Source organism: Pongo pygmaeus, chromosome 16, assembly GCF_028885625.2.
Source record: "Pongo pygmaeus isolate AG05252 chromosome 16, NHGRI_mPonPyg2-v2.0_pri, whole genome shotgun sequence".
Lineage (NCBI taxonomy): Eukaryota > Metazoa > Chordata > Mammalia > Primates > Hominidae > Pongo > Pongo pygmaeus.
This window is the reverse complement of record NC_072389.2, coordinates 71,772,145-71,799,398: the sequence shown is the minus strand read 5'-3', so window position 1 is coordinate 71,799,398 and position 27,254 is coordinate 71,772,145. Positions and strand designations below refer to the sequence as shown.

The following is a 27,254-nucleotide window of genomic DNA, read 5'->3' as shown; positions in this document are numbered from 1 at the left end:
AGTAGAAATGGGGTTTCACTGTGTTAGCCAGGATGGTCTTGATCTCCTGACCTCGTGATCCGCCTGCCTCGGCCTCCCAAAGTGCTGGGATTACAGGCATGAGCCACCGCGCCCGGCTAGCCTTTCTTTTCAAGCCTGTCCAATGAAAACCCTATTGGTGGAAGTCTAAATTAGCACTACTGATAAGGAAGACAATTTAGTAATATGTATTAAAGTTTCTTTTTCTTTTTGAGATGGAGTCTCACTCTGTCGCGTAGGCTGGAGTGCAATGGCGCAATCTTGGCTCCTTGCAACCTCTGCCTCCCGGGTTCAAGTGATTCTCCTGCCTCACCCGCCTGATTAGCTGGGATTACAGGCATGCACCACCATGCCTGGCTAATTTTTGTATTTTTAGTAGTAACGGCGTTTCATTGTGTTGGCCAGGCTGGTCTGGAACTCCTGAACTCAGGTGATCCACCAGCCTCAACCTCGAAAAGTGCTAGGATTACAGTCGTGAGCCACTGCACCTGACCTATCAGTTTCATTTGTGCGTGCACACCTTTTGGCTCAGCAATTCCATTTCTAGGAATTTTTCCAGGAAATCATCTGAAATGTCTGTATAAGTGTATCCATAAGGATGGTTATAAATTTGATTGCTTAGAACAGTGCTGCCCAACAGAACTTTCTGCAGTGATAGAAATGCTCTCTCTCTGTGTTGCCTAATATGTTGCCTAATCTGTAGCCACTAACCACAAGTGGCCACTGAGCATGTACAATGTGGCCAGTGTGACTGAGGAACCAAATTTCTACTTCTAATTTTAATTAAATTTAGGTAGCCCACATAGCTAGTGCTACAACATTGCACAGCAGACAACTATACCATTGGATATAGAAAATTACATTAAACATTTAGGTAGTTTCCAATTTCCTGCGTTACCCAATGGTCTAGTTCTATGCTGTGCAATCTTGTAGCAACTATTAATATGAAACAGAATAGAAAGCAGCTTCAAAACAATGATATAACATGGTGTGCTATCAATAACAGTTGGGTTACATGAAAAAAGCAGATTTCAAACAGCAGGCGTGGTATGATTTTTTTTTTTTTTTTAGATGGAGTCTCGCTCTGTCACCCAGGCCGGAGTGCTGTGGTGTGATCTCAGCTCACTGCAAGCTCCGCCTCCCGGGTTCACGCCATTCTCCTGCCTCAGCCTCCCGAGTAGCTGGGACTATAGGCGCCTTGCCACCATGCTAATTTTTTGTATTTTTAGTAGAGATGGGCTTTCACCGTGTTAGCCCGGATGGTCTTGATCTCCTGACCTCGTGATCCACCTGCCTCAGCCTCCCAAAGTACTGGGATTACAGGTGCAAGCCACTGCATCCGGCCAATATTTTTATAAATAAAAATGTTAGCAGTGTCTAGAATCATTAATTGTTAGCTCTGGGTGGTAAGATAACAGGTGATGTTTCTGTCTTCATTTTTTTTTTTTTTTTTTTTTTGAGACAGTCTCAATTCTGTAACCCAGGCTAGAGTGTAGTGGTGTGATCTCGGCCCACTGCAATCTCAGCCTCCTGGGTTCAAGAAATTCTCCTGCCTCAGCCTCCCAAGTAACTGGGACTACAGGCGCGTGCAACCACACCTGGCTAATTTTTGTATTTTTTGTAGAGATGGAGTTTCACCATATTGGCCAGGCTGGTCTCAAATTCCTGACCTCAAGTGATCCGCCCTCAAGTGAGCCACCACGCCTGGCCTCTGTCATCATATCTTTATGCACTGCTTGAATCTTTACATTTCCACCTTTTGGAAAAAAGAAATCTGATAATCTACTGTCAAATCTCCCAAATCCACAAGTTACCTGAGAACATCTACAGATGTTCTGAAAGCACTGGTTAGAATAATTCTAGAATTTAATTTGCTAGAATATATGATACTTCACTGTACTACACAATAAAGCTGATATTTTCTTAGCAAGAGATGACAGGTAAGAGAATTTTGAAATTCCCTCTTACTCGGTTTCTGTTGTTGATATGTCTGCATAATTCCTCAAGATCTTTGTTGCTGAACAAATTTCCCTTAATTTCCATTTTCTTATCTTTTGAAATGGCTGCCATTAACAAGCGGTGTACTACAATATCTGAATATCTTCTTATTGGAGAAGTAAAGTGGGTATATTTATCTAATGCAAGACCTTCAAAAAGAAAGCAAAAGATCAAAATAAACAAAAACTCTTTTAAAGTAACTAGCGCAAAGTTACAGCCACACATAGGAATATGGTATGATTCACCGTAATGATGGAACTCCTCCTCTGCGCAGGATCCGGTGGAGAAATACAGAGCATTCGACATGGCCTGCGTGGCCATGGAGCGCAGCAGCCTGTTCACGATGGGATCGTGGGGGTCGTTCGCATTATCCAGAGAATCAGCCAGTGTTTTATTGGACCTGACAAAGAACAGAAAAACTGTTAGCTAGTCCCAGACAGTAATTTACAAGACAACACTTTGAGGGGAACCCTTCGCTCATCCGTCTGAATACCTTCATCTGCCAGTAAATTTGTTTTGGACACATTTCAGAAGCACCTCTTTTCAACTACAGAAATCTAGTTTGCTTTACGGTTTAAACAAAGCAAGAGTGTCAGAATTTAAATACATTTCTTGAGTAGAAATGAATCATGTACTGATTTTAATACTAGGTTAAGTTAGTGCTTGGCTATAATAGGTGATCAAATACTCGTTGAATTGAATTCTTTACATCCTTAACCTTAAACATTCTATATATAGGTAAAATAATAGACTTGGTGTACAAGTAAAAGAAACCTAAATTAGTTTTTCTTTTTTAAAGAGGTAGTAAGCACTCTATTTATTTATTCTCAAAATAATTTTTTTGTAGAGACAGGGTCTCACTTTGTTGCCCAGGCTAGTCTTGAACTCCTGGCCTTCAGTGATCCTCCTGCCTCGGCCTCCCAAAATGCTGGGGTTACAGGTGTGAGCCACCGCATACAGCCTCAAAATAATAATTTCAAAGCCCCAGGAAATATAGAGATATATTAAAACTAAAACTAATAATATAACATATAATTCAGTCCTATATTGTGGCTGGCTAAGGGAAAAGGGGGAAAGGAGAAATAGAGCATGATGATGAACAGAGAGGCAAGGTGTTAAGTGGTCACTGTGTGAGCTTGCAAGTTTAACAGACTTGGATTCAAATCCTGGCTCTGCCCTGACTGTTAAATTACAGGCAAATTACTTAATCTCTTCAGACTTAATTGACTTATCTGTAAATATGAATGATGCTGCCATCACCTCAGCATTAAGAATTAACCAAGAGGATGTCTGAAAGCCCTTGTCCCATGTGCCTGGCATGCAGACAGCTCATACAGTGACAAACAAACAAACAAACAAACATACTAGCACCTGAAGGCAGAAGCAAAACAACAACAACAACAACAAACCCTCTTTAAAAAAAAAAAAAAAAAAAGAGGCCGGGCACGGTGGCTCATGCCTGTAATCCCAGCACTTTGGGAGGCCAAGGTGGGCAGATCACAATGTCAAGAGTTCGAGACCAGCCTGGCCAATATGGAGAAACCCCGTCTCTACTAAAAATACAAAAAAATTAGCTGGGTGTGGTGGCAGGCACCTGTAGTCCCAGCTACTTGGGAGGCTGAGGAACAAGAATCACTTGAACCCGGGAGGCAGAGGTTGCAGTGAGATCGTGTCATGGCACTCCAGCCTGGCGACAGAGCGAGACTCTGTCTCAAAAAAAAAAAAAGAAAGAAAAGAAATGGAGTCTCACCACGTTGCCCAGGTTAAAAAACAATCAATTTCGATAAACAAATAAAAGATATTTTAATTAGTACCTGTTACTTGACAATAAAATATTTTTAAAACTATATATCTTTTTTGTTTTTTTTGAGACAGAGTTTCAGTCTGTCACCCGGGCTGGAGTGTAGTGGCACAATCTTGGCTCACTGCAACTTCCGCCTCCCAGGTTCAAGCAATTCTCGTGCCTCAGCCTCTGAGTAGCTGGGATTACAAGAGTGCACCACCGCGCCTGGCTCACTGTTGTATTTTTAGCAGATAGAGTTTCATCATGTTGGCAAGACTGGTCTTGAACTCCTGACCTCAGTGATGTGCCTGCCTTAGCCTCCCAAAGTGCTAGGATTACAGGTGTGAACCACTGTACCCAGCCTATACTTAGTTTTTATTTATTTATTTCTTTATTTTTGAGACAGAGTCTTGCTCTGTTACCCAGGCTGGAGTGCAGTGGTGCGATCTCGGGTCACTGCAACCTCCGCCTCCCGGGTTCATGCCATTCTCCTGCCTCAACCTCCCGAGTAGCTGGGATTACAGGCGCCCGCCACCACGTCCGGCTAATTTTTTGCATTTTTAGTGGAGACGGGGTTTCACCGTGTTAGCCAGGATGGTCTCGATCTCCTGACCTCGTGATCTGCCCGCCTCGGCCTTCCAAAGTACTGGGATTACAGGCATGAGCCACCGCGCCCAGCCTGCCTATACTTGGTTTTTAATGAAAGAAGTATTTTATCCTAGAGATAGGGAGTAAAAATGTCTCACTCAATTGAGGGTGGTATAAATTCACTGTTGGTGTAGTATCTTATGATATTGTCACAAAGATGCTGCATTTAAAAAGTACTGAAATAAATAGGATTATTTCTTTGTAACTTAAGGGGTAGATGAAATTAAATCAAAGGTAACTAATAGGTTCCCTACTTCTGTAATACAAATTATGGTGGGTCAGCCACACATGGTGGCTCATGCCTATAATCCCAGCACTTCGGGAGACCAAGACGGGCGGATCATGAGGTCAGGAGTTTGAGACCAACCTGACCAACATGGTGAAACCCTGTCTCTACTAAAAATACAAAAATTAGCCGGGCGTGGTGGCAGGCGCTTGTAATCCCATATACTCAGGAGGCTGAGTCAAGAGAATCACTTGAACCCGGGAGGCAGAGGTTGCAGTGAGCCAAGATCATGCCACTGCACTCCAGCCTGGGTGACAGAGCGAGACTCTATCTCAAAAAAAAAAAAAAAAAAAAAAAAACAAAACAAAACACCAACCAACCAACCAACCAACCAAACAAAAAAACCCAAATTGTAGTGGGTCAAAATTATGCCTAAATGTCCAGTGTGGCGGCTCGTGCCTGTAATCCCAGCAGTTTGGGAGGCCGAGGCAGGTGGATCACTTGAGGTCAGGAGTTTGAGACTAGCCTAGCCAACATGGCGAAACCCTGTCTCTACTAAAAATACAAAAAAATTAGCCAGGCATGGTGGCGTGTGCCTGTAGTCCCAGCTACTCGGGAACCTGAGGCAGGAGAATCACTTGAACCTGGGAGGTGGCGGTTGCAGTGAGCCAAGATCATACCACTGTACTCCAGCCTGGGTGACAGAGCAAGACTCTATCTAAAAAAAAAAAAAATGAAACAAAAAACCAAGGAACAAAATTATGCCTAAATAAACTTGTTTTAAGTCTCTATACATAACAATGAAGAGAGAAAAATGTGTCTTCAAAAATGAGGAGAGCCAAGAATCTGTTTTCTCTTTTTGGTCAAAGATCTGGCTGTCACATTTTAAGAACAACTGTAAGATAACTAAATATACAGCATGCCACTCCATTCCTCTGCCCCCTCAAAAGAGGAATACCGTGTATCTATGAAGAAGCCTTTGGCTTTAGCACATTCCCGGAGTTCCGAAAAGAACTCCTGGTGTGGAGGAGGGTGCTGGCGCAGCAAGGCCTGATGAGGGAAGCTCTCCCAGATCTTTTTGGCGACCCAGTGGTTGGCCAGGATCATGCATTCAGCCACTGTCTCGTGGACTTCCAGGGGCTGCTTGGGGATGAGGTCGTGAATGTTCTTTTTGTCATCTAGCTGTACGCGAACCTCTACCCCTTCCAGTTCCAGGGCACCACATCCGTCTCGTTTAGCTCTGACATGGCGAGCTATGTCAGTCAGCTTTCCAATTGCCCACACTAACTCCTCCAGCTTGGCTTGTCTGCTCTTCTCATCCAAGTCTTTGAATTCTGGAATATCATCAACAACGCTTAAGTTTCCATCCAGTAGTTCTTGGGCTGCTTCATAGAACAGTTTGTATGCTGATCGAATAATGGTTCTGCCATACCACACTTTCTTAATTTCATAAGAGGCTTTATCCAGTTCCCACATGATGCTTACAGCATACCTACAAAAACAGTAACATTGACAACATCACTATTCAAATTCATCTGGCTTTTTTTGTTTTGTTTTGTTTTTTTGAGACAGGATCTTGCTCCGTCACCCAGGCTGGAGTGCAATGGCATGATCACTGCTCACTACTGCCTCAATCTCCTGGGCTTGAGCAATTCTCCTGCCCAAAGTGCTGCGACTACAGGTGTAAGCCACCATGCCCCACCTAAGTCTTCTATTTTTGAAGCAAGTAGAATTTGACCTAACTGTAACTTAAAAGAAATTACAAAGCTACAGGTTTCTGGTTTGATTTGTCAATCCAACCACCTTACAACTAAATAAAAAAAATTTTAAATTAAAACAACAAAGTTAGACTGGGGTCTGTTGGGCTCTGAACAAATTTGAAATGAGTTCATATGTGACACTATAAATCTTACTTTATGTCCTCCATTTTTTTCTTGAGATGGAGTCTTGATCTGTTGCCTAGGCTGGAGGGCAGTGGTGCGATCTCGGCTCTCTGCAACCTACCTCTTCCTGGTTCAAGTGATTCTCCTGCCTCAGCCACCTGAGTAGCTGGGACTACAGGCGTGCATCACCATGCCTGGCTAATTTTTTCTATTTTAGTAGAGACGGGGTTTCACTGTGTTGCCCAGGCTGGTCTCAAACTCCTGAGCTCTGGCAATCCACCTGCCTCGGCCTCCCGAAGTGCTAGGATTATAGGCGTGAGCCACCGTGCCCGGCCATGTCCTCTATTTTGATTAGAAAAGCATGACACTGATAGAGTCAAGTCTTTTTAGCTCAGTAAATTAGAGCAAAGTCTTGCAAATCCTACAGGATGGCACTGAACTGTGATATCAATCTTGATGACAGATAAATTAGCAAAAATTTCATTTAGTAAAAAAACTCTGCCACCAAGTCATTTTATTAAAAAAAAGGTATACATTTGGAACTCATAAAAAAAAAAGGGCTAATTTTCCTAATATGTAAAAAGCTTTTACAAATTAATTAGTAATTGATCTTGAATCCAAAAGAAAAATGGGCGAAGAATATAGTTAACAGAAAGGGATACATAAGTGACTGTTAAACATACGAAAAAATGGTTAGCTTTATTTGTAATGCAAATTAAAACCAATCTAAGATACCATTTTTCATCTATCAAATTGGCAAAGATAAAAAAATACAACATATTGTATTGGCAAGGCTGTGGGAAAATATGCACTCTCATACATTGGTGATAGGAATATAACTGGTGTAACATTTAAGAAGGGCAATTTGATTATATTGATCTAAATACAAATGTACATACTCTTGACACAGAAATCCCATAATCAACTATGGGAATTTCTCTTTCACATATACCGTATTTTAAAAAATGTGAAATGGTCTGGGCATGGTGGCTTACATCTGTAATCCCAGAATTTTGGGTGGCCAAGGCAGGAGGATCACTTGAGCACAGGAGTTCAAGACCAGCCTGGGCAACATGTGAAACTCTGTCTCAAAAAATAAAAATAAAAATGAAAATGTGAAATGACTTATGTTCAAAGTTAACTCAGTACAGCTTTGTTTGTAATACCAAAAGATTAGAAACTATCCAAATTTCCATAGATAGTGCAATTGTTATTAACACGGAATGATCTCCAAGATACCATTAAGTTCTTTTTAAAAAGGAAGGTGCTAAACAGTATATATATATAATGCAACCATTTGTGTAAAAAAGATCACATATACATATTTATGTATGTATTATATCTAGAAAAACTAATACGGAACTGGTAAATGAGGGAAAGTGATAGGGAGGAACATTTCATTAAATACCTCTTGGGACATATGAGTTCGGGCCTATATGATTCTATTACCTATTCAAAGAGAAACAGAAAGTTTAACCTCAACAAATGAACAAACAAAAAACTCCCCAAGTTCATGATCCTCATGCCAAACAACTTCCACCGGGGAATGCATAAGCACAAAGCTACACACATTTGTTTTCAGATTTTAGCTGACTTTAAAAAGCCAGCAACAGAGGGAGACACAGAGCCCCACTGCTAGCAGACAGAAGAGAGGAGGGAAAGGGCAGGGAAGGCTAGAGAAATAAAGCTGCCTAAAGATAAGTGGTGTGGGGTTGGGGTCGGGGGTGAGGTTGAGAGGTCAGAGGGGAGACACAGGGCTGGGGTGGGGCATAGCAGAGAAGAAAAATGAGGCCAGAAGCAGGCAGCATCAGGAGCCACAGAAGGGCCAGGACAAGCTTTGAAGACAAAAGCCATAAACTCACCTATCAACGCCTCCCAGAAGGGAACACAAATCGGCACTGAGGACGGAAGGCAGCATGTCATAGCGACGATCTGCTAGATAATAAGTGGTGGCCCTGTAAATGACACACACACGGCAATGCGACCTTCAGCAGGGAGAAGCAGAACTGCTGACTGTGTGGGCCGCAGGGAGGTAAATGGCCAAAATCTCACTACAGATTCCCCAAGGCTGTTGCTGTTTCATAAAGTGCAGCAGGCTGGGTAATAAAACTATTCCCATGGTCCCACTTTTCTAAGTGACACTGCTTTGGGCTGAATATTCTTCCACTGATAAGAGAAAGAAAGAGCAAGTGACATGAATCTTTGTCGTATAAGAAAAATTGGAGTGTAATGATCCAGTATTTTTATAAAATAGTATATATGAAAATTTAACCCATTTTAATTTAGTAGGAAACAATGTGTGAAAAGGTTATGTTAAAAAGGAAAGGTAAATTGATCAAGGTACTGTTTTTCTAAAGGAAAATGGAGAGTGGACCTCAACTTTTTTTTTCTGGAAGGGACCTTCGGAATTGCACAAACATGAGATCTTTGAACACCTGAAACTAGTACAGACACAAAATATACAGTCACATATAACCATAGAGCTGATTTCAAATAGCATTACCTTGTTCTAGCTTCAATATCAATGTAAGAATTTGGTGCCACAAAGTGTGTTACATCTGCGATGTGGACCCCAAGTTCCAGGTTGCCATTATTTAAGGTTCTGACTGAGAGTGTGTCATCCACATCTTCACAACCTTTGGGGTCAATGCTGAATACGAGATGGCTTTTCCTCAAGTCTTTACGTTTTTGTTCCTCTTCAGGACTCACCTTCCAGGGATTTTCTGGTGTGTTTACTGGCATCTCACACATCTGTATGAGAAGCCAAATATTCAGCAATTCATGCACCACAAATTTCTGTAAAAATCCACTCACTAATATTCTCAATGTGACCACATAGAAATTCATTCATTCTCAATTACCTTCTGCATCAACCTATGTTGGCTTCCTTTGATCAATAATTGTTTATTAGGTGCCTCAGATATCCCGGGTACTGTGCTGGGCTCTGGAAAGTCAGGAGTCAACAAGAAAGACAAAGTCCTACACCCCTGAGGACCCTTATAGTTGGACAGAAAATGTCCCACAACTTCTACCAGCCTCTTTAGTTACAGGGGCTTGGAACAAGAGTACAACATGTGGCCCATTTTCAAATGATCCATTTGTTTAAATGTAGTCAAGCTTTAAATTTAAGCCTTGAAAAAATAATCAACATGTTCCAAATATTAAAAGCTTACCCCTTAAAGATAATTTTATACAGGACCTATCTAGGGCATTTTCTCTCCATTATTATCTGTTTAAGCCATCGATCTGCAGTTAAGTAGGCTAAAAGGGAAGAGAAAATTCTAATCCTATGATGTATAGCTCACACTTTATTTTATTGTAACATTTTCACTAAGAGCTGCCAAACAAGTCAACAAATAATTTCCAGAAACTAATATTAAATATAAAAATTTAATGATGTAAAATATTCTAAAATAGTTTACTATGATAGCTCCCGTTCTGTGAAAAACTTTAATGAAAATAAGAACACCCAGACACTCCTTATGGCAATGCAAATGGGTCCAATTTTTCTGGAGAACAATCTGCTTGTACATATTAGAAGCTATTTAAATCTTTTATACCCTTTGACTTGGTAATCTCACTTTAAGGATTACATTCCAAGAGAATGATCAAAGAGAAATTAAAAAGCGGTGTTTATAAAAATGTTCGAAGTAACTTTTTTTTTTTGAGACAGAGTCTTGCTCTGTCACCCAGGCTGGAGTGCAGCGGCGCGATCTCGGCTCACTGCAACCTCCGCCTCCCTGGTTCAAACAATTCTCCCGCCTCAGCCTCCTGAGTAGCTGGGATTATAGGTGCCCACCACTAGGCCTAGATACTTTTTTTGTGTGTTTTTAGTACAGACGGGGTTTCATCATGTTGGCCAGGCTGGTCTCAAACTCCTGACCTGGTGATTCGCCCGCCTTGGCCTCCCAAAGTGCTGGGATTACAGGCGTGAGCCACCACACCTAGCCTACATTATTTTATAATACTGAAAAATTAGACAGCTGAATGCCCAAAAATCAAGAAATGCTTAAGCAAACTAGGGTACATCAATATACCGTAATTTACCATAACCATTAAAATAAGTAGGCTATGTCAATATATAAAAATAATTTTAAGTGAAAGAAGCAGAACAGAAATTAGTGTGTGCACACAATGAATATAGTCATGCGAGAATAATACACAAGATTTATGAGGGTTTTAAAAGATCATAAAGTGATGGAAATAGCTGATGTTTTATGTTTATGAGATTTTTGTTTTCTGTAAAGGTCACAAAAACTGTTTCATAATGAGCATAATTTTTGACCCATGGGTTGGAGATGTATGGATCCCAGGAATCCACCCCCTGCAGCTTTATGCAGCCTCTGGTTGAATGATTTGGACAGAGAGTGTGGAGCTCAGTTGGGTCTGTAACTAGGTGTCCTTGTAGTTGCTGGGGATGGATGTATACTGACTATGAGACACTGACATATCATTTTTAAGCCCAGTTGGAAAATATAAAAATTTGAGAGCTATGAGGCTATAGAAAACTAATTCTACACTTGAAGCTGACTTCAGTTTGGTCCAAATATAGAATAAAGAGGAGTGAGATTTTTCCATTATCTGTGGCTTTACACAGTGGGTTGTTCCATAGCACAAAGACTTTTCTTTCTTAATGATGAAACAACAACAAAAGCAAAAAGAAAATGTCACTAGATCAAAGGCTTCTGGAAAATCTGACCTGAGCTTCTGAGAAAGGAATAACTGAAATACTGTTTTCCACCAGGATGGTTGCAATTTCCCCTTCCAGATCTCCGATTCTTCCTAAAACACGCACAAAATGTCCATTTGGATACACAGATGTTGACTCCCAGGAATCGATGCGCACGACCACCCTGAAGTCCTGCACAAAAGGAAAAAATAAAACATAGCTGAGCACCAGGAGTTAAGTGGGTCAATTAGAGGCATCAAACAAACAAGAGGCAAACAGTACTGGGTTCCGAGGAGAGTGGCCAGTTGCAAATAGTGGTGTATGGTAGGGTTTTTTTTTTTTGTTTTTCATTCTTCCTATTACTATTGCCGGATGGTATGAAATGCTTGACCCAATGCTTTGAAGGGAGGCATTACCTCTCTACATCAATGAAGAGGGCTGGAAATTCTAGTCTGCTGAAGAGAGCCGACTGTAATACATTCTAGTTAACGCTTGCAACACTAGGGGAAAACTCAATTATGCATGCTCCAAATTAAGTTTTAAAACAACAATCTTAATGTTTTGTGTGTAGCTCCTAATTTCTTTGAAGTCTATTTTATTTTATTTTATTTTTCTTGAGATGGAGTCTTGCTCTATCATCCAGGCTGGAATGCAGTGGTGCTATCTTGGCTCACTGCAGCCTATGCCTCCCGGGTTCAAGTGATCCTCCTGCCTCAGCCTCTCACATAGCTAGGATTACAAGCGTGTACCACCATACCCAGCTAATTTTTTTTTTTTTAGTAGAAATGGGGTTTCACCATGTTGGCCAGGCTGGTCTTGAACTCCTGGCCTCAAGTGATCCACCTGCCTCGGCCTCCCAAAGTGTTGGGATTACAGGCATGAGCCACTGCGCCTGGCCTCTTTGAAGACCTCTTAAGATGGTCTTTGGTGGAGAAGAAGGTGTCGTGTAAACTGAATCCCCACTACCCCAAAATTCCAGCAAACCACGGGAATGGAAAACGTATTAGGTGCAACTGGCCTGGAGAGCCTGCATAAGGCTTCAAGATGTAAAAGCACAATGGCTAGGTTATTGGCTGGGGACATCCTGCTTTAGTGTCTCATTTACAAACTGTAAAATATCAGGGGGAATTAAATTGGGCAATGCCCATACTCTTTGACACAAGTAAAGGTTAATTTCTAACTTTCTTGTTTATGTCTTCTCTCCAGTGCTATATTCCTTTATGGATAATCAATTCTGTGAAGTACCACTACATCATCCCCACAGGGCAGAGTGATCGTATTTCTATATTGCTTGCTGGAGGAAAGCTTGTTAGTGTTGGCAAAGTGTATCTATTGAAAGTTTCTATGTTGGACAGCTGGATAATGTATGTTCTCTCTGGTTGTCCTACACAGCTCTTTCTAGGACAATTTCTCTCTGGCCTGAATTTATTAACCACAGACTACTTAATGGATGGTTTTCATATATTTAGAATTTTTAAACAACAGAATCTTGGGGCTGGGCACAGTGGCTCATGCCTGTGATTCCAGCACTTTGGGGGGCCAAGGCAGAAGGATTGCTTGAGGTCAGAAGTTCAAGACCAGCGTGTGCAACAAAGCGAGACTCCATCTCTACAAAAAAAGAATTAAAAAACATAAAAACACGGCTGGGCATGGTAGCTCACACCTGTAATTCCAGCACTTTGGGAGGTGGAGGTGGCGGATCCTGAGGTCAGGAGTTTGAGACCAGCCTGGCCAACACAGTGAAACCCCATCTCTACTAAAAATACAAAAATTAGCCAGGCGTGGCGGCGGGAGCCTGTAATCCCAGCTACTCGACAGGCCGAGGCAGGGGAACTGCTTGAACCCGGGAGGCGGAGGTTGCAATGAGCTGAGATCGCGCCACTACACTCCAGCCTGAGTGACAGAGTGAGACTCCGTCTTGGAAAAACAAAAGAATAAAAAAAAAAACAACCCCAAAAAACACATCCCAGTATCTTGGAATGCCAGATGCCATCAATAATTTATTTCCTTATATGCAAAGGAATTAACAATGCTTTCTGGTGCTGCTAGAAAGCTGGTAAAGACAGAAGGAGAAAGCGTAGAGAGATCCCATAGTACAGGTAGAATGCCAGCTACCTGGAGAGTTTCTGCTTGCTGAGTGCTAATTCGAATTTTGGGAATTCTGTAATCCCAAGGTGTAACCAGGATTTTCTGAGCATTTTTGCCCTGAGATTGGACCTCTTCTTTGGATGGAAATGTCACCACATAATCCCGCCAGTTCTTCTGAAGTATGCCCACCACTCGACCTTTGGCAAAACAAAACAAAACAAGGCATTAATTGGTTAGGTGCCATCTATCTGGACTCTGACCACCTCAAGCAGTAAGGAAAATAACAAGAAATACAGTGTCCTATTTTTTTTCAAGCACATCCACCCAACTCAAGAACATTTTTGAAAGGAAGCTTTTATTAACAACAATAACGGCTAGGCATGGTGGCTCATGCCTGTAATCCCAGCACTTTGGGAGGCCAGGGCAGGAGGATCACTTGAGGCCAGGAGTTCAAGACCAGCCTGGCCAACATGGTGAAACCCCACCTCTACTAAAAATACAAAAATTAGCTGGGCATGGTGGCGTGCACCTGTGATCACAGCTGTTTAGGAGGCTAAGGCAGGAGAATCGCCTGAACCTGGGAGGCGGAAGTTGCAGTGAGCCGAGATGGCACCACTACACTCCAGCCTGGGCAACAGAGTGAGACTCTGTCTCAATAACAAACACATAAACAAAAACCAAAACACACACATAACAACAAGAAAAGGTATGTTTGAAGATTTGCCTTCTTGGTATTTTATTTTAAAGATGGATAATTTAAAAACACTTTTTTTTTTTTTTTTTTTTTTTAAGAAACAGGATCTCACTATGCTGCCCAGGCTAGATTGCACTGGCTATTCACAGATACTATCATAATACGTTACAGTCTCAAACTCCTGGGCTCAATCCATCTTCCTGGGTAGCTGGGTCTACAGGCATGTGCCATCATGCCCGGCAAAGACGGGTAACTTTTAAAATAACATTGTCAGTATGCTCTCTCTTCCTGAGATAACATTTAGAATCCACTTGTCCCATTTTCTCTCTTTTGCCATTATCTTATCAATCTCATTTTGGTATATTGGGAAAAGTCAATGATTTTCACTCTTGTTTTAAACCATGCCCTCAACTGCACGTTTTCAGTCTTTCTTGCCTTCTCTCACCAGCTAACCTTATTTGGTCCATTATACAAAGAAAAGTGTACAGATCATAAGACTGATACACAACACTTTAATCATCACTGACTGAAGCTGAGACGAAACTTTAATACTTAAAAATGTTCTCTTTTTTCTTTTTTTTTTTTTCACAAATATTTACTGAGCTCCAACCAGGTATGAGGCTTTGTTCTAGGTACAGGGAATATAGCAGCATCATAACAGGCAAAGTCCTTGATTTCGTGGGGTTTATATAAAATCAGTTTGGGTGTCTGTGGGGGTGGAAAATAGACCAAAAAAAAAAAAAAAAGTGAAGTTGTGACAGTTGCTAAGAAAGACACAAGGTAGGGTAAGGTGATCAAGAGTGACAGAGGGTCAGAAGTGGCAGCTATTTTAAATAAAGTGACATTTGAACAGTGACTTGAGGGAAGTGAGGAAAACAGATGTGAGGATATTTGGGGAAAGCTTCATCCAGGTGGTGGAAAGAACAAGTTGTCACTGCAGCTGGAGCAAAGCATAAAGAGGAAAATGGCAGAAGGTGGCCTCAGCTGGTGGGACCATGCAGGCCATGGTAAGGACTTTGGATTTTATTCTGAGTGAAACAGGAACCAGCCATTGAGGAGTTTTGAGCAGAGAAATGACAGGTGCCAACTCTCGCTTTCTTTTTCTTTTTTCTTTTTTTGAGACAATGTCTTGCTCTCTTGCCCAGGCTGGAGTGTAGTAGCACGATCTTGGCTCACTGCCACCTCTGCCTCCTAGGTTCAAGCGATTCTCGTGCCTCAGCTTCCCAGTAGCTGGGACTACAGGTGTGCACCACTACGCCCGGCTAATTTTTGTATTTTTAGTAGAGACAGGGTTTCACCATGTTGGCCAGGCTGGTCTCGAACTCCTGACCTCAAGTGACCCATCCACCTCAGCTTCCCGAAGTGCTGGGATTACAGGCGTGAGCCACAGCACCCAGCTCAACTCACTTTCTGAAGGATCACTGTGTCTCTGAGTGGAGAAAAGACTACATGGGGAGGGGCAACGGAGGGAGCGGGAAGAGCAGTGAGGAGGCTGCTTCGACAATCCTGAGGTGCCAGTGGACTGAAGTGGGAGAGCTGTGGGGGAAGTGTGGCAGGTGGCTGAATTCAGGCCATGCATTAGAGTTGGAGTTGCCAACATTTGCTGATGAGTGAAAAAAAAAAAAAGTCAAGGATAACCCCAAGGTGTCTTGGGTTGACCAAGAATGAATTTGCCCTTTACTGAGACTGAGGAACACGTCGGGAAGAGCAGGTCTAGGGGTGAAATCAGGAGTCTGTGTGGGACATGTTAAGTCTGAGATGCCCATTAGACATCCAGGGGAAGATGCCAAATAGACAACTGAGTAAACAAAACTGGACGCCAAGGAAGGGCCAGAGATACAAAATTAAAGGACCGCAGGAGATCCCTGAGGGAGAGAGTGCAGAGAACAGAAGATCCAGCGTGGGGCCCTTGCACATCCAAGAAGACAATGAGATGGAGAGCCAGGAGGAGAACTGAGAAGAGCAGCCAGCACGGTGGGAGAACTGGGAGGAGCCCCAGGGAAGGCAGAGGGCCCCCCGCCAAATGCTGCTGACAGCTTCCAGACGATGGAGGCTGACCAGTGCTCAGGCAATGGGGTCACTGGTGACCTTGGCAAGAACAATTTTAGAGGAGTAGGGCTTAGGAGGTGTCAGAATGGCAGGCATGAGAGACCAGCAGGGAGGAAGAGAGAACGTGGAGTTAACTATACTCTGACTTTAATGATAAGGGGCAGCAGCTGGAAGGGACGTGGGACTCAGAGAGGATTTTTGGTTTGATTTTAAGATGGAAGCCATTACAGCATATTTGGGTGCTGATGAGAGTCAAATAAACCTGCAGAGAGGGAAAACTGATAATGGAGGGGAAGAGACTATATCTCGTGTTAGGAACTATTATTGTACAACCTGTGACTATAGTTAATAACAATGTACTGTATTCTTGAAAATTGCTAAGAGAGTAGATCTTAAGTGTTTTCACCACATAGTGAGGTTAATGCATAGGTTAATTAGCTCAGTCTAGCATTCTCCAATGCATTATATCAAAACATCATAGTATATTATACACAGTAAATACACAAAAATCATCATATTATACACAATACAGTTTTTGTCAATTTAAATAAATAAATAAAATAAGGGCAGTATTTCTGGATTGCTAAAGAGAAGACAAATATAATTCCACAAGAAAAATGGACATCGGAGTGGCTCTCCAGCTGGCTCACCTGTAGGCATGGGCTCACTTGGGGACTCGCCCGAAGCCTTGTCGTCACAGTCATTCTCACACAGGGCTACAGTTCTTCCTTTCCATTCATTTTTAGGGAGCAGCTCCACAACTACCACATCTCCATGAATTGAGCGGTTTCGAGCCTTCATCCCGTGGATTAGGATGTCACTGACTAAATCTGTGTTTGGGGCAGCACAGAAAACAACCATAAAGCCAAGGGAATGGCACACCAGTGAGGCATTCTGCGCATGATATACTCGAAGTCTAATCAGCACTCCTGCAGGTAAAGCTTCTTTCTTTCAAAGGTAGAGTCAAACTTTTGTTCTGCAGGCTAGGAATGAAGAATTGCTGGCACCATGTCATACCGTATACTGAGCTTTCATGAGTGCCACCCTCAATCATCTTTTAAAAAAATATCCCCACCCCTCTCACCACCTTTTAATAAGGTATTAGTTCCCTGCATGCAACTGTGTGAGCCTATGCTGGACTTCTGTCAAACACCTTTAGGATCCAACACAGCCAAGGGAGTGGTCAGTGGGCTGAGGAACTATAGATAGGGCAGAACCGACAGGGAGAATGCTGACGAGCAAGGGCCCGAAGAAAGCCAGTTTCTCATTCTCTCTTGACCCAGCCATGCTCCTTTGACTAGCAGGGTTTCTTTTTCACCCTGTCATTACAGAACTAAGAACTACACCTGATTGTGATACAACTTATTTACACATTTTTTCATTTTTATTACTTAAAAAAAAATTTACTCCAATAAAGCAATATAGCACATTGAGGCAACACAGAGTAATATGTTAAAATCACAGCCAAACTGCCTTGGCTACAAATTCAACTCCACCACTTACCAGGTGTGTTACCCTGGGCAAGTTACTTTGCTTCTCTGTGTTGTAGTTTAAATTTATTGCAATAAAATCAGAAATTATAGACAAAAAGCTAGGGGAACCACCCCCCGCCACAATCCCACATACCCAATGTATGTAGGCATACATAACAGGGCACATATAACATGACAATTTCAACTTTGCTTTCTTCATTGTATAACGTCAGAATAAAAAAGGAGTATGGAAATTTATGTAAGGTTTATACTGAACCTGAATCTTTACTGCTGGCTCCTTGAAGTCGAACAAAAGCTTCTATTTGGGCTCTGTGTTTGTTGACATTCAGAATTCCCTAAAATCATAATTTAAAAAAATCAATGTGAAAAATGTTCTTTCCCGCCTGGTTTATCTCCAAAAGGTCCAGTTTTTAAAATTATGTGAAAACATCCCCATAATATTCTTTTAAGGTTTGTGATCCCTTTAGGAATTATACACACACACACACTTTTTTTCTTTTTTTCGAGATGTACACACACACACACACACACACACACATATATATACACACACACATATACACTTTTTTTTTTTCTTTTTTTCGAGATGGAGTCCTGCTCTGTCACCCAGGCAGGAGTGCAGTGTCACAATCTCAGCTCACTGCAACCTCTGCTTCCCGGGTTCAAGCAATTCTCCTGCCTCAGCCTCCCAAGTAGCTGGGATTACAGGTACCCACAACCACGCTCAGCTAATTTTTTGTATTTTTAGTAGAGACAGGGTTTCTCCATGTTGGTCAGGCTGGTCTTGAACTCGTGACCTTGTGATCCACCTCGGCCTCCCAAAGTGCTGGGATTACAGGCATGAGACACCATGCGAGGGTAGGAATAATATTAATCACTAAGGTTTATTTTCTTTGGAGAAAAATACCATCATTTTGAACTACTCTTAGCTATACAAAGTGCTGAAAGTACCAGGCTCTATCTTATGTAACTGATGAGTAGTCTTTTGAAAATCTTCTATCTCAAAATAACCTCCCAGGGGCCAGGCACGGTGGCTCACGCCTGTAATCCCAGCACTTTGGGAGGCTGAGGTGGGTGGATCACGAGGTCAAGAGATCGAGACCATTCTGGCCAACATGGTGAAACCCTGTCTCTACTAAAAATACAACAATTAGCTGGGCATGGTGGCGTGTACCTGTAATCCCAGCTACTCAGGAGGCTGAGGCAGAAGAATCACTTGAACCTGGGAGGCAGAGGTTGCAGTGAGCTGAGATTGCACCACTGCACTCCATCCTGGTGATAGAGCGAGATTGCGTCTCAAAAAAATAAAAAATAAATTAAATTAAATTAAAATTTAAAAAAAAGTCCTCCCAAGAATGCCATAAACTTTGCTACTAAGTTGGAAACATTAGCCTCTCTAAGGCATACTCATTTAAAATCCCCACACTTTTAGGGAGGGGCTTTGGAGTGATGTTCTTAGATTGTGGCTGACAATCTACTGAGTTGCTCATTAGAAATGCAAAATCCACGATAGAACAATTCTGCATCTTGATTATGGTGGTGGATACACAAATCTATGCATGTGATAAAACTGCATAGAGCTACACACACATACACACATAAATGAGTGTATATAAAACTGTTGAAATCTGAATAAAAATTGTATCTGATTCCTTCCCAAGACCCTGACAGCATCTGGGTTCTAGGGTCCTGGGAGGATCACAAAGAGGTCCTTGAAAGGGGCAGAGAAAAAAATGGCAAAGGAGGAACGAAGCTAAATTTCACCAATTTTACAACATCACCAAACCTCCAGACCTTGATTCAAAGAGATATGTTTTTTTCTAGTGACAGGAGGCATTTACCAGGCGACTTTCACAGTCTGCTTGTATGATGTCCAATATGCAACAGAATTAAGGACATCATCGCAGAGTAGCTTCAAGCTGGGCAATCAGTGTCTATGGAAAGAATGACTCCCAAGCCACCTGAAACACTTACAGCCCTGACTTACTCATGCCCATCTTGTCTGCAGCCTGTGAAATCAGAGGCCTGTGACAGCACGCAGTAAGAAGAGGAGAAAACATACTGGCTGGTCCTGACAGATTCTTATTTTATTTTATTTTATTTTTAATTGAGACAGGTTCTCACTGTCACCCAGGCTGGAGTGCAGTGGTACAATCATGGCTCACTGCAGCCTCAACCATCCAGGCTGAAGTGATCCTCCTGCCTCAACTTCCCAAGTAATCTGGGAGTACAGGTGCACACTACCACGCCTGGCTAATTTAAAATTTGTTTCTAGAGACAGGGTTTCACTGTGTTGCCCAGTCTGGTCTCCAGCTCCTGGGCTCAAGCAATCTATCAGCCTTAGCCAAAGTGCTGGGATTACAGGCGTGAGCCACCGTGCCCAGCCCTGACACATTCTAAATTACCACCCTCACCTGGATATACCGTCCAGATTTAATCCCAGCTTCTAACACTTCCAGGGGAAGATGTTCTGGATACTCCTTTCCATGGCTCTCCTGACTCTCATTCTCTCTCTCCCGTCGAGACTGAAGGATAGAATCACAAAGCTCGTGGGCAGCTTTTAAATCAGGCCAGAAATTGTCCAGGTAATTCTGTATTTAATAAAGGCACAGAGAATCATGGTCAGAAGGTACTGATTCTTCATCATGGTACTATGACAGAAACTCCTGACTAGGAATTGCTGGCCTGCCGTTTTGAAGGGGTGCTCAGTGAGCAGGACTTCCTGAGCCTCACTCCACCCTTCATTCTCTACTACCACATTAACCCCTGAGCCTGCCAAATGAGCCCCAGGAGAGCCACTCCACCGTGGAACACTTCCACTTCCTAGGCTACTTTGTGCTTTCAAGTCTCTTTCTCTCCACACACACTACACACCTGCACATGTCCAGGCAGCCTGTCTTTATGTGTATCTAATTGCTGCAGACAATGGCCTATATGTACTTTTTTTTGAGACAGGGCCTCATTCTGTAGCCCAAGCTGGATGCAGTGGCGTGATCTTGGCTCACTGCAGCCTTGACCTCCCCCTGCCTTAAGCAATCCTCCCACCTCAGCCCCACAAGTGGCTGGGACTAGAGGCGCATGCCACCACACATGGCTAATTTTTTTATTTTTTGTAGAGATGAGGTCTCACTATGTTGCCCAGGCTGGTCTCAAACTCCTGGACTCAAGTGATCCTCCTGCCCTGGCCACCCGAAGTGCTGGGATTACAGGCGTGAGCCACTGTGCCCAGCAATATGTGTACATTCTTGTCTTTTTTTTTTTAAGGGACAGGGTCTTGCTCTGTTGCCCATGCTGGAGTACAAGTGGCATGATCTTGGCTCACTGGTCTTGCTCTGTTGCCCATGCTGGAGTACAAGTGGCGTGATCTTGGCTCACTGTAGCCTTGACCTCCTGGGCTCAAGTGATCCACCTGCTTCAGCCTTCCAAAGTGCTGGATTACAGGCGTGGGCCACTGTGACAGGCCATTCTTGTCTTTTTTATGTATTTTAACTCAACTTTAAGTCTGAGGGGTAGAGTCTAGCACATTCTCTGTTCTCAAATTGAAAAGAAAACAGGTTATACTTTCTGTCAACTCCAGCATTTCTCTCACTAATTTCAGAGTCCTGTTCAAACTGCTTCCTTTCTTTCCCTACTCCTTCCAGAAATTCTGTCTGTGCTAATGTCAGTGCCCCAATTCTATGGTCACTTATCACTTATCAACACTACACTTTGTTATTATGAACCACCTCTTCAAGAGGGATTTATCATCTTGGCTCTTCTCCATCTAACTTCAAGTCCCCACAGAGAATTCTAGGCTTCCCTCTCAACTGAACTTCACAATATCTCTTTTTTCTACTATCATTCACCTCTATGAAGCCCTTGGTCACACAGTTTTCTTGAGAAACGCTATAGAAAATAAAACTACTATACCACTGGACTACAAAGAAAAGTAATTTTCACAAAAAGTAGAAAAATGTAATTTTTAGTCAACTGTCTTCTGCAGGAACAAGACATGATGTATTGCAACAGAAAAAACAAGTGACACTGCCATTAATATCCAGCGCCCCTGGAATTCTCTGGCATGCCAGAGCACTTTTTTATAGCAGGGCCAAGAAAATTCTATTGGCAAATCTTTAGCAATATATGCACCTGGGAACCCTTATAGAATCTGCAATTCAAAACCCAACTAGACTTTCTATAAACTGACAGAGGTAATACAGGGCCTTATTCTAGTTTCGGCACCAAAAAGTGATATCAACAAGTGAAACCTAATTGACCAGCTGGGCAGACAGAAGCAACCAGCGATCTGTTGAGAGATTAACAGTCATCCTACTCTCACAAAAGGTAACTAAGAGATAGGAAGAACTGCGTTGCTGAGACAGCCCAAAGAAATGGTCACTGATAATGCCGCTCCTGTCTGAGATCTGTACCAAGCAGATCTGACAGCATTCACGTAAATAATATCACATCTCAACCCTTTCATTTATCCCTATTAACCCCTATGAACATTCACAAGTGGGGAAGAGTGAGGAACAGTTGAAAAAAAAGACTGGCCTTTAAGACAGTTTGTTTCATGTGTATTTTCAGAAAAATAACTTGGAAGGCAGTATAGCATGGTGGCTAAGAGCTTTGGGGTCCGACTGCCTGGATTTTAATCATAGCCCTACCATTTTCTACTGTGTGACTTTGAACAAGTTACTTAGCCTTTCTATGTTTCCATTTCCTTACCAATAAGATTAAATTATAATACCTACCTCATAGGGTTGTTGCAAGAATTAAATGAAATAATACACACAGAAAAGTGGCTGGCATAGATGTGTTGGTTATTACCATTAGGTAGAACCACATCACACTGCCATTTTATAGGTCGACAATATTGGCAATTTTATTCAACCTATTATCATCATCATCACCATTACTATTACTGTTATAGTTATAAATGTTAGTTTACTGTCAGTAGGCGTTTACTTGGCTGGTATTAGATGCTGTGGGCCTTATAGTCAAAGTTGGTCTGAATTTGTGAAAGCCAACATTAAATAGTTGGGCCATAATGAAGAAGTAGAACTTCATTTGTTGAGACAGGGTCTTGCTCTGTCACCCAGGCATTAGTACAGTGGTGTGTTCATGGCTCACTGCAGTTTCCATCTCCCAGGTTCAAGTGATTCTTCCATCTCAGCCTCTTGAGTAGCTGGGACTACAGGTGTGTGCCACCATGCTTGGAGACATATATATATATATTTTATATATATATACACACACACATATATATATACATTTTATATATATATAAAATGTATATATATATATTTTAACATATATATAAAAATGTATATATATTTTATATATATATATATTTTTTTTTTTCTTTTTTCTGTAGAGATAGGGTCTCACTAGATTGCCCAGCTGGTCTTGAACTCCTAAGCTCAAGTGATCTTCCCGTCTCGGCCTCCCAAGGGCTGGGATTATAGGCATGAGCCACCACGCCTGGCCAAAATGGAACTTAACGTCTATTCCTCTTTTCTCTTTTCTGTGTTACCAAAGGGATCTAGAGCCTTATGGGTACCACTTAAAAAATGAGCACTCATACATATACAACATCTGGAAATACCTTGAAAGAAATCACGAATACTCCTTCTGTTTCACTTCCATACTGCTGAATTGCCTCTTCATCTTCCGTCACCATAACAATCGGCATCCTGTCCTGGCAGTGATGATAGTACCAAACAGCTGCATTGTATATGCTCCTGGAAAAGCAAAGTGCACGTGAGCTCTCCCCGGGCAGACAAACACAAGCTCTTGTTCAGAATTTCACATCTGGCTTTTAATTTGCTATTCTTTGGTCTATACAGATAACCATTCATTCAACAAATACTTCTGGAGTATCCTTTATAAAGAAGCCCTGGGCTGGGTGCTCTGGGGGATACAAATATGAACCAGAAAGAACCTGATTTCTCTTCCCTAAGACATCCAACCACCACTGCAACCACTTTCATTTCTTGATATGGCCTAGAAACCATGAGGCTCTGCCATCTTTTACACCGTTTAACTGGGGCAGCACACAAGATGACAAACTATGTTATGTGAGGCTTAAAAGATGAAGAAGCAAGTCTTTGGCTAAGAGAAAAACTAAGGTGCAAGTAGCTGAAGATCATAATCCAATAGGGTCTGATATGGAACCATGTGAAATGCCTGGAAATCTTCCAAAAAAGAACTGGAACTGGGAAACAGAGAACTGGGAAACAGGTCTGGAGAACTGTGTGCAGGACTGGATTGACTGACTGAGAGAGAGTCTTACTCTGTCGCCTAGGCTGGAATGCAGTGGTGAATAATGGCTCACTGCAACCTCGATTCCCAGGCTCAAGTGATCCTCCTGCCTCAGCCTGAGTAGCTGGGACTACAGATGCACGTCACCATCCCCGACTAATTTTTAACTTTTTGTACAGATGGGGGTCTCACTATGTTATCCAGGCTTGTCTTGAACTCCTGATCCTCTTGCCTCAGCCTCCCAAAGTGCTGGGATTATAAGCGTGAGCCACCATGCCCAGCTTTCAAGGTAACTTCTGAGGCACATTCCATGTGGCTCCTCAGCAGCACTGATGGAGCCTTCGTTTCCCGCAGCAGCAGCACATCCTTCACCACCTTCCCTCCATCTCCATCTCCATCTTACTCTCCCTGCCTCCTCACTCCTGCTTCTGGGAATTGCTTTCCACATAAACACTCCACACTCAAGGACTTGCTTTAGGCTCTGCTTTCAGCAGACTTAAATCAGGACACTGTATTTCCTGAAGCAGCTTTTTCAGAATTAAATGACCAGTTTTAGTTTAATAAGACTGGGAGTAGGAGCCTGGCCGGGCACAGTGGCTGACATCTATAATCCCAGCACTTTGGGAGACCAAGACAAGTGGATCGCTTGAACCCAGGAACTGAAGACCAGCCTGGGCAACATAATGGGACCCCATTTCTACAAAATATACAAAAATTAGCCGAGTGTGGTGGCAGCTACTTGGCCTGTGTTCCTAGCTACTTGGGAGGCTGAGGTGGGAGGATAACTCGAGCTTGGGAGGTCAAGGCTGCAGTGAGTTGTGATCATACCACTGCACTCCAGCCTGGGTGACAGAGCAAAAAACCCTGTCTCAAAAAAAAAATTAAAAAAAATAAAAAAACAAAAAAGGAGCTCTTCTGCCTTCTCCATACATACATGCATTAAAGTTATGACTTCTAGGTCACTGGAATTATCCTGATAGCTGCTAGGGTCTGGGGCAAACATATTCTGGGTACCTATATCTTCCTCGCTGCAATTTTTTAAAAATGTATCAGTTATATATTCAAATGATATATCTGAAATATTGACATGGTAAGCATTTCGGTGTTAATCATGGTTCCAGAATAATTGTTGGTTTGTTCTAGCAGACTATTTAGATCAACTCCCAAACAGCCAATGATGAGGAAATGAAAGAAGACGACGGTGTGAAAACAGCAGCAAGTCAGGGCCATACCTGGTCTGCCACTTCTCCATGGACTCTCCTCTTTCCCGTGGCAGATAGCAGCATTGCTGGAATTCATTGGCAAAGAGAATGCAATCATGACGCGCATCCTTCAGCAGGTTTCGCAGTTTGTTATACTGTCTGTGACACGGAGGAGAAAAATCAATCTAACAAAGCAGGTACTCATCCACTGCTATCTCTTGCTAAGGATCAAAAAAGGATGGGGTATTTTAGAGCAAAAGATTGATTACTTTAAACCTGAAGAACATGTATTTATATTGGTCTCAGTGTGCTCAGTCCTATCCAGCTGCTATTGTTTCTCGATTTTGCCTGCTAGAAGGTGCTTGGGCAGGGCCTAGTTAATTAGTTTGCAGATCAATTACACTCCTTCTCTCTCCTTTCCCCTTCAGAGACTTCCAGCCATTTTATTATGTAATTCTACTGCCTTACCCTGCCTAGCTCCTTCTTCAGAGCCTGAGTGCATGGAGCCAAGCAGAGAGTTTAGCACTTTATTTTTGGACCTCACTTTGTTCTATAAATGTCATTAAGCATTAATACATCTGACTTTTTGCTGGCAGCCCTAGAAAAGAACATGTAAGGTAAATAAGTTTGGGGATTTATCTGTGAATTTTATTTATGCAGCCACCCTGATTTACATAAATGAGAGCTAGCCTCATCTGTCAGACAACTAACAGAAAGTTTTAAGGTTTTGTCCATCAAGAGATCCTTCCCATGGCTGAGGAAGGAGGATGGTTTGAGGCCAGGAGTTCAATACCAGCATGGGCAACATAGGGAGACCCTGTATCTACCAAAAAATACAAAAATTAGCCAGGCGTGGTAGCGTGCACCTGTAGTCCCAGCTACTTGGGAGGCTGAGGTGGGAAGATTGCTTGAGCTTGGGAAGTCAAGGCTGCAGTGAGCTGTGACTGCGCTACTACATTCCAGCCTAGGTTACAGAGTGAGGCCTTGTCTCAAAAAACAACAACAAAAAAGATCCTTCCCACAATGCTGGCTGAAGCCACAAATCAAACATCAAGTCTCCTATGGGTCAGTTTCTAAAAAGGTGCTTTTCAATAGTCTGGATAATATAAAATTACAGAAAACACTCAGTTATGTTAAAGGGAGTCAACTGCTTATTTAAAGAAGAATTTGCTGGGTGTGGTGGCTCATGCCTGTAATCTCAGCACTTTAGGAGGCTGAGGAAGGAGGATCGCTTGAGCCCAGGAGTTGGAGACCAGCCTGGGCCACGTAGCAAGACCCCATCTTTACACAAATTAAAAATACAAAAATTAGCTGGGCACGGTGGTACGTAGTTCCAGCTACTCGGGAGGCTAAGGCAGGAGGGTCCTTTAAGCCCAGGAGTCTGAGGCAGCAGTGAGCTATGATTGTGCCACTGAACTCCTGCCTGGGGAACAGAATGAGACCCTGTCTCTAACAAAATAAAAATAAAATAAAAATGGATTCATATTAAATCAGATTTAACATGTCTTTTAATATAATAACATTTGTACCCTTTCTTCTGCATCTCCAGCCTGCCACCATAAAGTTTTAAAAATGAAGTCTTTTTGCTGAACCAAAGGCAGAACTCCCCAATGAATCTTGTTAAATACATAAACACTGACCACCAATCTGTGTGGTCTTACACTTTATTAGAAAACAAGAAATAGATTTTATTTTCTTAGTCATTCTAATTTTGAGTCACTGTGAAAAGAATCATAAATAGCAACTTATAAAATATCTTTTTTTTTTTTTTGAGATGGAGTCTCACCCTGTTGCCTAGGCTGAAGCGCAGTGGCATGATCTCGGCTTACCGCAACCTCCGCCTCTCAGGTTCAAGTGATTCTCCGAATTACAGGCACCCACCACCACGCCCAGCTAATTTTGGTATTTTTAGTAGAGACAGGGTTTCACCATGTTTGCCAGGCTGGTCTCAAACTCCTGACCTCAGGTGATCCACCCGCCTCGGCCTCCCATAGTGCTGGGATCATAGGCATGAGCCACCATGCCCAGCCATAAAATATCTTAATAAACAAAGCGATTCAGTTTCATTTCTGTGAATGGCAGCTTTTCTTAACAGAATTCCACTTGTACAAACAAAAGCTGTTCCCTCACCCTTCAAGATGCGTAGAACATATTATATCAGTAATTTTCCCACTTTCACAAAGACCCTATTTTTTTGAGACAGGGTTTCACTCTGTCACCCAGGCACGATCATGGCTCGCTGCAGCCTCAAACTCCTGGG

General features: G+C 42.4%; 1 protein-coding gene across 9 annotated transcripts in view; it reads right to left on the bottom strand.

Annotated features, from left to right (window-relative positions):
• The window catches only part of DIS3L (DIS3 like exosome 3'-5' exoribonuclease), a 40,493-nt gene that overhangs the window by 2,475 nt on the left and 10,764 nt on the right, over nt 1-27,254 (bottom strand). For 4 of the 9 annotated variants that reach the window (XM_063652304.1, XM_063652301.1, XM_063652305.1 and 1 more), the window contains exons 3-13: nt 25,025-25,153; nt 23,137-23,272; nt 19,964-20,140; nt 17,806-17,884; nt 16,707-16,886; nt 13,341-13,510; nt 11,256-11,417; nt 9,060-9,307; nt 8,419-8,511; nt 5,632-6,165; nt 1,987-2,416 (exon numbers count right to left, since the gene is read on the bottom strand). In XM_063652304.1, the coding sequence (XP_063508374.1) occupies nt 1,987-2,416; nt 5,632-6,165; nt 8,419-8,511; nt 9,060-9,307; nt 11,256-11,417; nt 13,341-13,510; nt 16,707-16,886; nt 17,806-17,884; nt 19,964-20,140; nt 23,137-23,272; nt 25,025-25,153 (2,338 nt within the window). Of the gene's footprint in view, nt 1-1,986; nt 2,417-5,631; nt 6,166-8,418; nt 8,512-9,059; nt 9,308-11,255; nt 11,418-13,340; nt 13,511-16,706; nt 16,887-17,805; nt 17,885-19,963; nt 20,141-23,136; nt 23,273-25,024; nt 25,154-27,254 lie in introns of those variants that run through there. The other 5 variants (XM_054451846.2, XM_054451847.2, XM_054451849.2 and 2 more) reach the window with 4 other exon arrangements.